This window comes from Gnatocerus cornutus, chromosome 5 (assembly GCF_029298725.1).
Source record: "Gnatocerus cornutus isolate USDA-ARS CGAHR chromosome 5, icGnaCorn1.1, whole genome shotgun sequence".
Classification (NCBI taxonomy): domain Eukaryota; kingdom Metazoa; phylum Arthropoda; class Insecta; order Coleoptera; family Tenebrionidae; genus Gnatocerus; species Gnatocerus cornutus.
Genome location: NC_142237.1, coordinates 15,048,591 through 15,061,627, shown reverse-complemented (window position 1 = coordinate 15,061,627; position 13,037 = coordinate 15,048,591). Strand labels below are relative to the sequence as shown.

The 13,037-nt window shown below is 34.4% G+C and overlaps 2 protein-coding genes across 2 annotated transcripts; both read right to left on the bottom strand.

The window, feature by feature from the left end:
• Positions 1 to 294: 294 nt before the first annotated feature.
• Positions 295 to 2,140, bottom strand: LOC148175004 (uncharacterized). Its single transcript, XM_088035946.1, has 3 exons — positions 1,819 to 2,140; positions 1,617 to 1,775; positions 295 to 1,572 (listed from the first exon to the last, which is right to left on the bottom strand). The coding sequence occupies exon 3, from the start codon at positions 1,570 to 1,572 to the stop codon at positions 322 to 324; it is 1,251 nt and encodes a 416-aa protein (XP_087892072.1). The 5' UTR covers positions 1,617 to 1,775; positions 1,819 to 2,140; the 3' UTR covers positions 295 to 321.
• Positions 2,141 to 2,392: 252 nt separating this feature from the next.
• On the bottom strand, positions 2,393 to 6,607 carry LOC148175003 (uncharacterized). Its single transcript, XM_088037135.1, has 4 exons — positions 6,475 to 6,607; positions 3,669 to 3,768; positions 2,820 to 3,220; positions 2,393 to 2,750 (listed from the first exon to the last, which is right to left on the bottom strand). The coding sequence occupies exons 1-4, from the start codon at positions 6,574 to 6,576 to the stop codon at positions 2,592 to 2,594; spliced, it is 762 nt and encodes a 253-aa protein (XP_087893261.1). The 5' UTR covers positions 6,577 to 6,607; the 3' UTR covers positions 2,393 to 2,591.
• Positions 6,608 to 13,037: the final 6,430 nt, after the last annotated feature.

Genomic DNA, 13,037 nt, shown 5'->3' with positions numbered 1-13,037 from the left:
TCATTATATTTACTTCTAAACATACTAAAAAATTTTTTAAACACTTATTATTACAACGTTTTGAATATTAATGAACGTTTTTTTTTTATCAGAAACAATAAGCGGGAACACAATAAAGCTGTGCATAATTTTCCATTGATCAATCCATGACTGATTGCTATAATTCATGCATGTAAATGCAAATTTCTGATTACTCAGACATCCAGTCATCATCCTTGAGAAGACCCACATTGAATATTACAGACTAAAAATGATAGATATAACTATAATGTAACAGGAACAAAAAAACAACAATACAAAAACATAATTTATTCACACTCTTCAAACAGGATAATAAGAAATACCCCGAATAACACTCCCGTCCAGCTCATCGAACGAAAAAACAAGATTCTTTTTTTTATCGACCAACTTATTACTCATATATTTACATAAAACAGAACTTCTTGTAACTCGAACATTATTTACATAATCCAAGTTCTTATAACTAATTTTGATTGAGTACAATTTCCTACATTCTAAATAAACCACATCAGATAAAGGAACGTACACTGAAGTTTCGTATGGTAAAATTTGGCGGAAAACCGTGACAGTCGTCGTTTCAGGATTATTAAATTCGCTGATTTGGATACGTATTTCGCCAGTGTATTCAGTTTTGTCGTTACCAATTTGTTCGTTTTCGCTAGCTACTACTAAACCGTACAAGAGCGCGTTTCTGTCGACTGAAATATTGGAGATTAGAACGTCTCGTTCGTGCATTTCAACTCTGCTAGCAATTTTGTAAGTCTGTCGGCACTTACAAAATATGCACCAATGTTTCTTTAAGTACTTTTTAAAGGGTGTGTTAAGATTTTTGTGAGATTTTAATAACTGAAAAACTCTCGTGGTGAGATTATCAGCGAGTCCTAATCCGAATTCCAAGTCAATTAAATGGTGGATAATTTTTAACGACTTTAAAAGATTTACTACGTTTTCAGGCGATAAGCTAATATTTTTAATATCACATTCAATAACAGCCCAGCTTACAACTCCTATTATTAACTCATTACTACTAATATTCAGCGTTTTTTGTTCTAAAATCTTAACGAGACTTGTTGGTTTCATGTGATAATCACACGTTTTTGAAAACAAGCCTCTAATGTAGTCTGAGATTTCACTCAAACATACACTTTGAAGTTGTTCAACTCCATACATTTCGGCATATTCATAATTTAAAACTAAATTATTAATAGTGAGATTTTTTTGGATATAATTAACGCAAGTCTCGGCAAAATCATCTAATAAATACTTATGAGCGACGTAAAATAATGACCAGGCATGTAATACTGACTTGATTCTCACATTGCTGGTGTAAATAAAATTGAGCATTTGGCTAAAGTCTTCCAAAGGGATGTCAGTGATGACGATTCTACTAGAAGCGAATTTTCCAAAGAACATTTTCTCAAAAACTGGACTACAGCAAGTTAGAATAAGCTTGTGAGCCTTAATTTCTTCTCCTTCAAAAATGAAAGTACAGTCAGTTAGTTCATCCTGAGACAAGTCCTTTGCAGAGGTCATCTTCAGATCTGAGTTCATCTACAATTTTAACCTGATTTTTGTTCACAAGCTTAAAGACTTACCTTCACTGCAGTAACTTGTTAACAGCTTCACGTTTCTATTTGTACTAAATCAGGTTTAATGTTTACATCCTTGAACCAAGCAAGACCAAAGCCAAGGTCGAAATCCTCCTGCGATGGATTAGCTCATTTTCATTGTTGTTACTGCAAAAACCGCGAGCCCTGGAGGCATATTTATAACCACGCAACCAGCAGTACCACTTGCCTTGAAATGAGGAGTTTTTTGATCGAAGGTGTCCTCTATTATATTTAGGCCGCTTTTTTTAGTACTCCTGCGACCACAGTTTGTAATGACAATTTCTATGTTAAAAAATACAAGCGTCACAAAAATTGGCAAGCGAACATTTTAGGTTATGTCGCCTGTTTTCATTATCTTGATAGAAAAACCGTTTAAGCTCGAATTCTAAGATATTTAAGACCATAAATCAATCCAAAGGCTAAATTCGATTAAGTTAGCGGAGTTTGGTCTGAAATAAATGGATAATGCGAGTTTAAGTTCGAATTTTGACGCTTCCAGCTGTCAGTTTGTGGCGTGAAGGTTAGATGTCAATCAAATTAAATTGAATTAATTGAAACTCGATTTATTATTTCTAAATTACATTATTAACTCGCTTGCCCATTTACGATACGTAATTTTATTTCAATTTCATTTTCAATTCAAAGAATTATAATTTTTTAGGCAGACAACAGAGCCGGCTTCGGAATTTTGTGAACCCCATTAAAACATGGGCGGCCATTGATAAGCCGTTGAAAAGATTGAAAGAAATAATTCAGAAGGGTTTAATACAAATCTTTAATATTAAAATATAATTTAATTTTTAAAATAGATACATTACTAGAAACTAAGGACACGAAGCAGATATTCACATGCGGAAAGGGAAATAGTACCTGAAGAAAACAAAACCGTTTTCTCTCTCTGCCAACACTCTTGTTTTCTTCAGCCCACTGGTAATAAGGTACAAAAGTTAAAAAAATAATTTAAAGACGAATTCCGGGGTTTCTGGAAGCAACAAAGTTCAATAATTCTTCACTGTCTTCGCAAACGAAAGGTTTGACGTGATGACAGGCTACATCGTGCCATTTAACGCCATCATTATAGAAGTTATTCAAGATGGACAAGCAAGACTCGTCGTTACCCTGAAACAAAAACCAATCAACCCTCCAAGTCAATAACCGAAGAACAAGTTTAGCAACTAATTAAAATACCTGTGCAGCTTCTCTGTTGTCAGGTTGAGCTTGTCCGTAACCACCGGTGTGACTCCAGTCTCCAGAGTTTCTTTGGGTTGTTGGTCCAATTTTAGCACCAGAACCAGACCAGAACCAACCGTTGATGTTTGGTGGTTGCAAATCGGGTCTGTCACATCCTGCGAAGTTACATTTTCTTCCAGAAGTCCAAATGTAACGAACGTTGCCTCTGACTAATCTCTGCTTGATAAATTCGTTTTCTTGGGGGGTTTCAAGGGAAACGGCGTCCATACAGTGTCTTCGGCAGATGTTTCTGGCGTCTAACCAGTCGACTTCGAGGTTTCTAGTAGGGGCGTGTTCCCAACTGAAGAAGTAAGAATGTGTGACACCACGGGCGTCTCTGTAGGTCGCATGACGTACTCCTGAAGAGCAAGAAAAAACAAATTCAATAAACTTCAAGTCGTAACGTGCACTTTCAGTTTCTACTGTAATTAAATCAACTAATGCATGCGAATTTAGCGTGAATCTGAAAGCATTATTTCACAAGAACTTTCCATTACGTGTTGAAAAGTTCAAAGTTACTGAATTGTATTTCTAAAGTGAAAAGGTTCCCAGGAAAACAAAAAAGAAAAACGAGCTCTTCACGATCAACTTTTACTTATCCACTGGGTGTGATTTTAAATAAACTACAAGTGAGTTTAAATCGCTTTCGAGTTAATGCGTTTTTTACAAAGAAATGAAAGCATTGTATCGGAGCTTCAACGGTAAAAGTACAAATACAGATAATTGTTGCTACAATTCCATGATTTCTCCTGCCCTCAAAAAACTACGAAGGTCGAAGGTTGTGATAATTAATGATGCTTGACTTACTGCTGGCGCAACTGCGGGGATCTGGAAGGGCTAATCTTCTTTGCGCCATTACCATCGCGGCTCCCACCAAAAGGAGCGTGAGTTCTCGAAACATTTTGATCTGAAACAATGCAGAAATGATCATTACCGTAATAAATGTTACAAGGTTTTACGTATTTACGCCGACTTTCGAGGTATTTGAACGGTTCCATCAATGTTTTAATGGAAATTACGTAAATGCGAGACTGTATTCTGTGACAAGATTAAGCGGCCTTTTTATGTCTCCTGTTGTCATTTAAAATGATCTGAGAATACGGTCGCAATAAAACTGTGAGAGTCTGTTTCAGTTGCTATTATCTTCAGCTATAAATTCTGAAGTTAGTCTTGCTTGTTTTGCATTCAATGTAGAAAGTTGCTTACTAAATTGATCCATTCGAGTCACGTCGTGACACCTGTTATTTTTATAATAATGTGATTTTTCACATAGGCGATAAACGATTTTCCGGGGAAATTCCGTAACCTACTGAAGAAAATAGTTATTACTTTTCAACAAGCAGAGTGAGAAAGTGCTGTCTGACTAAGATTCGTATGTTTTTGTCTGACATCGTTCTTTTTCAGCCAAAGGTAATCGAATGGAACTTTTTAGTCTAAAATTTGATAAAGAAGGAAAGCAGGTCAGGGGATCGCACAAGACACACTTATACTGACTGTTTTTCACCGAAATTTATGCTAAACTCGCTGCAGGTTTTAGATAAGTGGTCGATAGCCCATCATTTTGGGTAATTAATATTTCATAGGCGTATTGGAAATTGAAAGTTTTTATCAGTGGCTCTGTTTATTTACACTCATTAATATTAAAGTGGTTCGTACCAATTTTTTGACCAAAAATGTGGGATGCTCTCTACTCTAAATGTCAACATTCTTCTACTTGCTTCATGTTTGTTCAGGCAAATTAAGGACTTTACCACATACTTAACACTGTTTATTGTCCGAGTAAACTATGCTAATTACTTTAAGTTTTGAAAAAAAAATTTACTTTTCTCGGAATCCAATTCAAAAAGGTCCCGAAATTTTGAATAAAAAATCCAAATAATTTTATTTGGGCTAAAATACAAGTAATTTACGTAAGCACCGGCCATATTGTCCCGAATTTTAATGAGCCCTGTTGGTCACGCGGTCCCGATTTCCAAGCGCGCGTCAGCTCCTCGCCACCACACCCCACGACAAATTTCAGCGAAGAACACAACAGGTGCTTATTATTCTGTGTCAAGTGTAGGTCTGGTATTCGATTGTCCCGGATAAAGGATCGTTTCCGGGCGATCTGGGTCATCCGTTGACCTGCAGCTGCTTTCACGGTCACCAACCTAGCCGGAGATGGCCACGTCTGGGTATTACTCACTATTCATTAGCTATTCTAGATGAAAACTTGCTAATTCGATCACTTTTACCAGTTGAAAAGTAGTTCAAAAATTTTAAGGCACGGTAAGCTGATATTGACCCAAAGAATTTCACTTCGAGTTCCACTCATTCATAAGCGTGACATTATTATTGAAAGTTTGTCGATGACACGACCGGAAAGTTTAGTAGGTAGTCAATAAAACGCTCATTTTTGGAACTTTTGGCGAACTGGAAAGGAAAAGCGCAGTCACCTTGACCTTCATGGAGGTTTTGGGTCATGAGGAGGTGTTTTGGTGGATTTTGAAACGCGTCATCTCACTTTTCGGTGGCAAGGACGAACAAGACGACGCTTTTCCTTGACGGTTTCCTGGTCTTCGGAAAAAGACTCAACACTACGCTAACGAGAGAAAATAGACCCAACTAACAAGTCATAAAACACTTCAAAGAAGTTTCTCCCGTGTTATGTCAATTAAACAAGCCGTAGAACACAAGGTACAGAATCCTACATTCAATTTAACTTAACTTTGTTATGCAATCCCTTTAAATTGAGGGTAATGTCAAGGTTGCTGCTTTCACATAAATTAGCTTTCTTGGTGTGAAAACCAATTAAAGAGATCATCCCATTATGTCTGGAATTCAATTAATTTGTGATGTAATTAACACGAAAATTGTCAAATGATTAACACCATTGATCCGAAGTTAGCACGTTTTTGTGACAACCTCGAAGCTACGAAGAGTGGATTAACGACACACTTTTTTCAGTGTTCCTAATGATCTTGAGATTACTACCGCAAAGAACAACTGTAGGTGTTCTTTATAAATCAAACTTGTGCAACTAATTGTTACCTGCCTATCATTAACTGCATTTCGACATCAAATTGTGCGCATTTAACGTAATGAAGATATATTTTCGAACAAAACATAACATCGTGCTCTTCTCTGATGCAACTAGCCCATAATGAACATTTATAGTTATTGTGAACAGTCACCAGGAAGAACCATGTTCTCGTTTCAATCCCGTTTAACAATCTACCGGTTACTGCACCGATTACGTAAAATCTGAACAATGTGAAAAGTAAGATGGCCAAGATGAGAACTCTTAAGAAATCTGTGTTAATTCGTCATTGTGACGACAGTTGCAGTACCGCGGAAACAACGAACTGCAAGAATTGGCGGCGAAGTTTACGCAATTGCAGTGGAGGTACCAGCATGAAATACTTAAAATGGAAAACACAAAAAGATTGTTACGAAAGCGAACTGATTTTCCGGTGGAAATTATTGTCACTGTGTCAAAAATTTTGACCAACTTCGTACTTCGTACTGCACATCAAAAAAATTTTTTTTGGTTCCGAACCGAATCTCGCGAAAATCCCATTTAATCTAACCGTTAACCGTTATCGAAATACGCGGACAGAAAACACAAACTTACCAGTAATATTCCAGCAAGTAGCAGTGAAGAAACACTTTGAATGAACTGTCTGTCAGATGCAGAGTCGGTGTATATAGCCGTCCTACATCCCCACAACTTCATAACCTACATTCGATGGAACCCCCCGGGGTCCCCCCTCGAGTACACTGTAGCGTCATCCGATGACCACTGACATTTGACCACTATCACTATCGCATACCTTTGCAAGAAGAGTTAGGACCTTGGAGGACTTGTAAGGAGATCCTAAATTAATAGTAACATTGTAAAAACCCACATTAGAATTTTAAATTTTGGGGCTCATGGAGTGTGAACAAGATCGTTTCCGGTGGTTGAAAGACAAAGGTCATTTTGAAGTTCTTGTAAATAACAGTGATGCGATTTCACATTGACCGAATTTGCTTACATTCTAATAATAAAAGACATCAAAGCTCGCAATATTTATTTGTTTATGCTAATCCGACACTGAATAAGGATGATAAGGAAAACTGAAGAGACCTTGCGGGAATGTTACGTCTTATTGTCATTTCGCGTAGTCTTCACCAAACTTTAACCTTCTCTCAGTAATTGTGAGAGGTATAAATTAAATCCATCATCTTACATCTGATAGGACAGGGACTACAGGTTTTCTATAAAAATCCCGATGGTGTTAGAAAGAAAGTGGCCAAGAATTCGACTTTAGCGAAGGTAAAAAATTCGCGTGATCTGACAATCCAAAAAACATTGCGTCTCAGGTTTTTCATAAAAAATCTGGCATTCTGGTTGTTCTAAGGCTATAGCAAAGAAATTTAGAAATATTACACTAGTTAAATTTTGAAAAAAAAATTATGCAAGTTTCCATATAATTCAAGAATGATTACATCGATTTTTCATTGAAAAAACAGATCATGACTTTTCGACAAGCTGACTAGGATTGCTACCTCTTATGGTTTCGAAAAAAATCATTAAGAAGTTTTTCAAAAAATTTTAACTTATGTTTTTTTTTTAAATGACTTTAATGCTAACGCAGGCCAGAATAATACACTTTAGAAAACTTATTGATCATAAAGAGTTCTTCGTTTAACAAAATTAGAGGATGGAAATCATTGAAAAGAATTGTTTTGAATTTTCTAGGAAACACAATGGGTGACTATTAAACACAGTTTGTTTATATAGGACTAATTTTTTTTTATTTTGACTTGAACTTTTTTCCGGACAGTCTGGTGGCAGTAATCGATGAATATTATCATTAATTTTGTGAAAACTTCATCTGGGGGATTTATTTAAAATTTGTTTAAAATACGATAATAAATTCGACCAGCAACGTTTTTTTCAACAATTTTATGAGCCTCCAAATTAAAATGTTTACAAAATGTTTGAAAGTTAACAGAATGTAATTTTTTCTTCTAAAAATTACTTCATATTCTGTCATATACAGTTTGGGGAATTGATACCCGATGAATGGGAACAATTTTAATAAGAAGTGGGAGAGGAGTAGTGTCAGTGGGTGGTATTACTCCCCTCAACGCATCTTAGCGACAAAGTTCTCGAAAATTGTAACTCAAATTCATTGAGAAAGACAATGCATATCATTACTCATAAAAAAATAAAATTGTTGCATTTTGCATTCGAACGACCAAATCTCTCTAACAGCGAAGAATTACTAAAGGAGCAATCAGTTTAACACCTCGTCTTACCAAAAATCATAAAACAATGCCACGACGCATGTATTCGCGCTGATGGGGATAAATTATTTTTATCTTCCTCGCTCCAATAGCAATTATTGTTTTCTTTGTTGCGCTCATCTATTTGTCCATTAATCGGTCTTGGACTCACCAAAAAATTCATGTTTCTTGATGTGTGTGAGAACGAAAGAATGCAAGAATCTCTTTCTCGCTCGGTGTCCCCCACTTTCTATTAAATTTTATTCCATGCATCGGGTGCCAATTCCCCAAACTGTATATTCTAAATGACAAGAGATAAACGTGTTTAACACTTGGTTAGAAAGCAAAGATCTCAATCTTTATTATGAAGAATTACATTAAAAAATCGAAATGCCAATTTAGAATTTCCATGCAAAAAAGTATCAAAAAGTTTTTCAAAATTTTTATCAGTTTTTTAAATATACAGGTGTCCCAAAACTCTAACACTTCCTTTTAATAAGGAATTTTAATTAAAATCTGAGTTGATTGTCGTATCGCACAATGTTCAAGCCCAGTTTTTGATATACAAGCACTTTAAGTTGGCCAGTCACAGTTCGTAAATTGCTAGATAGCATTCTGTTGCTACGTTACCTGCGAAATTTTTTACTTAAATTGCACGAAGATGAGCTGTGAATGGTCAACTTTTAATGCTTACAACTTGAATACTATAAATGACTAAACATTGTGCGATACGGCAATCAATTCAGATTTTGATGAAGAATTTCCCATTAAAAAGATGTGCGAGCGTTTTGGGACACTCTGTATATCATAGAAAAAACTAACTCTCTCGGTGACTTCTATAGTTCATTGGAAAGCTTATTTAATTACCTTTTCAATGATGCATTATGGAGTTTCATGATTTTGCAAGTTGTTAAGCAAAACTAAAAATAACAAAAGTAGTACTCAAAAAAAAAACTTATTCTTGACCTGATGGAGCAAAACGGGCCTTGTATTCAGAATCAATTCTACTTTTAAAATGACCACAGCTCCAGTACAAATTTCGTTCAAAATTTGTTGACTACTGTTATTAGTTTTATTAAAATATATGTATTTTAAAGTCAAGATTTTTCAAAATTTTGCCTTAGAACCTATAATTTTATTTTTTACGGCTCTAGCATCGCAATTACTGGTCTCGACTTGCTTGTTAACTATGCCAAATTAGAAAATTAGAAATTTTCGTTTTCGGAACATGAAGAGACCTTTTACGATATAATTTTACATCGCATTGTCATTTTGCGAGTTGTTCACACAACTTTAACCTTCTGTTGATTTTTACTTCTGCCGGGACAGGGACTACAGGTTTTCTGTAAAAATCCTTCTAGTGTTAGAAAGAAAGTAATAAAGATTTGGACTGAAGTGAAGGTAAAAAAATTTGCGTGATTTGATAAGACCAAAGAAACATCGCTTCAAATACTTACTACTTTCTATTTCGATCTGATCGTCTTCCGAATCAACGTAATCATTGGTGTGGTACTAATTTGACCATAAAAGATGATAAAAGGTGCCCTAAATCTAGAACCTTGACGGTAATTGTGTGGCATTGACCCTCCGCTGCATCACGATTTTATTACGAAGATGATAATAGGGATGTCGAAAGCGCTAATTACACTAATGCATTTAAAAATGTGTGCAGCTTTTGCAATGATTGTGTAAAATCGAGCAAATAATTTAATTAATCGACCGTATCGATTACTTTGTTATCTCGAATGTGGGAAAAAAGTTGCGTTACTGTAACTTCATGCTTCGGTAAGCTCGAATCATGGAGGTCGCCAAATTTAACATTTTTTCTTGGAAAATAGAAAGGAGATCTAAGTCAACAAATTCGTAAGTGACACGACCATTGAGGATTCATTCGTACCACTTTCTTGGTAAAGTTGTCATTTGAAAATCAAGGATTATTTAATTAGCTCGTTACGTACTCCTTCAAAACAACATAATGCGAATTTGTCAAGCCTTTCATCGTTTATTAGATTTACTTTTATTTCTCCTCTATTATTATTTCTGCGAATTGCTTCCAGCTATTCGCTGTAAAATATCATTTTATCATTATTACCGCGTAATTTAACTTGTTTGAAATTATTTGAAGAAACTTCGCGGAAATCGTCCACGTTTTGATGATGACCCAAAATACACAAATTTGTAAAATTGCATCACCGGACGTTCACCTTACGTGTGACTGCTATTTAATTTTGTTTAGAAACAACTTAATTACGTTAAACATATCGACATACTCAGCAAGTCTTTGTGCGTCACAATAAAACTAAAGGATCTTCAACGACTTAATTAAATTTTGAGATTGATTTTGATGTTGCAAAAAAGACATTGGCTCATTGTCGTTTTAGTAGAAAGTAAAAGGTGAGTGATAATCTATAATTTTATATGTTGAGCTACCTATTACACAATTTATGACCGAGTCAATCATAGGTAAGGTCTTAAAAATTACCGCAAAGAAATTCTCACTTTATGACTGCAAAGGATTCACAGCACAGCAAAATCTTTCGCCAGGAGAAGTGGGCAGGTAGATTAGAATGTTACACAAGGATGTTACTGCAGTTGGAGTTCGTTTGAAACAAAGTAAAATGTAAGACGGAAATTACGTAAAATACACTAAAAACTACTTGAGGTGCTTCAAGTTTTTACAAATTAGGCACCAATTTCATACGCGATTGAGTAATATTTTAATTCTGCTTTAACCATGGAGTTTTACAGGTATGTTATTTCTGGAAATTTTGAAAGCTCTAATAAAAATCTGGGATGTGGGAAAATATTAAGTTAAAATTTAATAGATCCGCATTCAAAAACCTACAATTTAAGAACGAGAGAACTCTCAGTTTAATGTCAAATTAAAACTTGTAATTCTGATGGTTTTAATGCTATAGCGATGAAAATTAATGAAATTACTAGGCCATGCATAACTGTGCCAAATTTTTAGAAATTCTTATTGTGTGTCTGGAAAATGGGAATTTATTAAAAACCTAATTTTTAATTAAATTTGGAGGATTTCTCAGTTCTAATAGTCGTAAAATAAGGGAATTTTTGGAACCAAAAATGTTGTTATCCTTCAAATACAATTTTAATAAATAGTGAATTCGGTTCTATAATTTTCAAACTTGTTACAGTTAATTGAATTAGTAATTTCCCTAAATTTAATTGTTTTGACGATAGATTTTCCCAAATTACATCTTAAACAAAACATTAATAAAAAAATCTGCAGTTTTTGGTTCATAAAAAAAATAAAAAAATCTAAAATTCGTCGATTTTGCTCTATAATTTTAAAACTTAATACAATGAATAGCTAAGTTTTAATTATTAACTTACCCAAATTCCCGCACTTTTTGGTGAAACCAAAAAAACATTTTCTGCTCTATAATTTTGAAATTTGATACAATTAGTAAGCAAGTCTATGTTAGGTAGCCTTTCCAAATTTGGTTGATTTGGCGTTAAGATTAACAGAATTAAAACACTTAGTAAATTTGAAACTATGCCTAATTTTATCCCAATTTTAGACCAGATTCTTTGAACAAAGATTTTTGTTTCTAATTAGGCAAATTTTAGAAAATACGAGCGATTTAAGTTTCCCTTTCGCCTCTTTCATGTCGTCAGGTGGATTTTCCTGCTTCATAAATGCAAATCAGCCCCCGAATAAAATCAATTTCCAGAGACAAATCGTCTTTACCCTAAAAAAAGTTCTTGAAACCAAGAATCCGTCTTGATTTATTTTGCAGTTAATATTCCTCTTTTCCAAGTTAACTTATTTTCTCCCGAATACAATTCCTCCAAACCGTGGCACCATGTCAAAAATTTCAAACCTTTATAAAATAAATTTTTTTCTTGAAAATTCTACTTTATTCAAAATAAGGCATTCAAAAAAGTAGAGAATAAATGTAAACCAACGACCGGAAAACCTTGAACTTGAAAGATTGAACGATCAGAAGTCTGAGAACTTAAAAATAATCTCAGAATCACATAATCCATCTAAAAATATCTAACAATCATAGAACTTCATTTAATCTAATCTGAAAAATTAAGAACTGAGATATTGATCATCTTTGACAATCTAGTTCAAACGTGAGAAATCCAGAGCTCAAGAACCTAAAAAGAATCACAGGATCTCGTTAAAAAACTCATAACATGAAGACAATACACTGAAAATCCTCGAAAAAAATCGTACGCTTGCGAACTCGGAGCCCTGAAAATTGAGAATTCGAGATAAAAACCTGAAAACCTGAGAAACTGAGAATCCGATAGTTCCAGCATCTAACTTTTCAGTTACAGCTTTTAGCTTGTATGTGAGCTATTCAATTATTTCCTTTTAAATTGTTTATTACAACAGATCTAATCTTCTTAACATTTACAATAATTGAAAGCGTAGAAAAAAATAATAAAATTTATGATTGAATCATAATTTTCTGACTTGATTATCACATGAAGCACTAATTCTAAAATAGCCACTAAGTGTAAATAATTAACTAAATTACCGGCAAACCGTTCTATTGGTCAAGATAATTTAATTTCGATAATAACAGTAATAACAAAATCACCTTCTTCCTTATAATGTCAGATTCCGTTTTCAACCAAGAAATGCTATAACAAGTGACATTTAAATTTAATTAAACAACTTACACACCAAAACACGAAAGAATACAGAATTAAATAAATTAAATTAGATTTGTGCTTTAACAAAATTTTATGACTGTGTTGTGGTAAAACAGCATTACATTACTTTCTGTGTTGTGAAACGAACAGAATGAAAGTAAAGTTTTTTCAAAGATGCGTTTACTTCTTTTTGCCTCTCTCAAAAATTGAATCGATGATGAGCCCGAGGATCATTTCTTCGGCATAGCCTTGGACTTGATTATTAACTCGGTGAAGGTAACGTCATAA

Bases quoted from the DNA above. Each gene is read 5' to 3' on its own strand.
- LOC148175004 (XM_088035946.1), bottom strand. From the start codon at position 1,572: ATGAACTCAGATCTGAAGATGACCTCTGCAAAGGACTTGTCTCAGGAT.
- LOC148175003 (XM_088037135.1), bottom strand. From the start codon at position 6,576: ATGAAGTTGTGGGGATGTAGGACGGCTATATACACCGACTCTGCATCT. The intron at 3,769-6,474 runs GTAAGTTTGTGT...GCATTGTTTCAG, and splicing joins TACTTGCTGGAATATTACTG to ATCAAAATGTTTCGAGAACT. The intron at 2,751-2,819 runs GTATTTTAATTA...TTTTTGTTTCAG, and splicing joins ACAACAGAGAAGCTGCACAG to GGTAACGACGAGTCTTGCTT.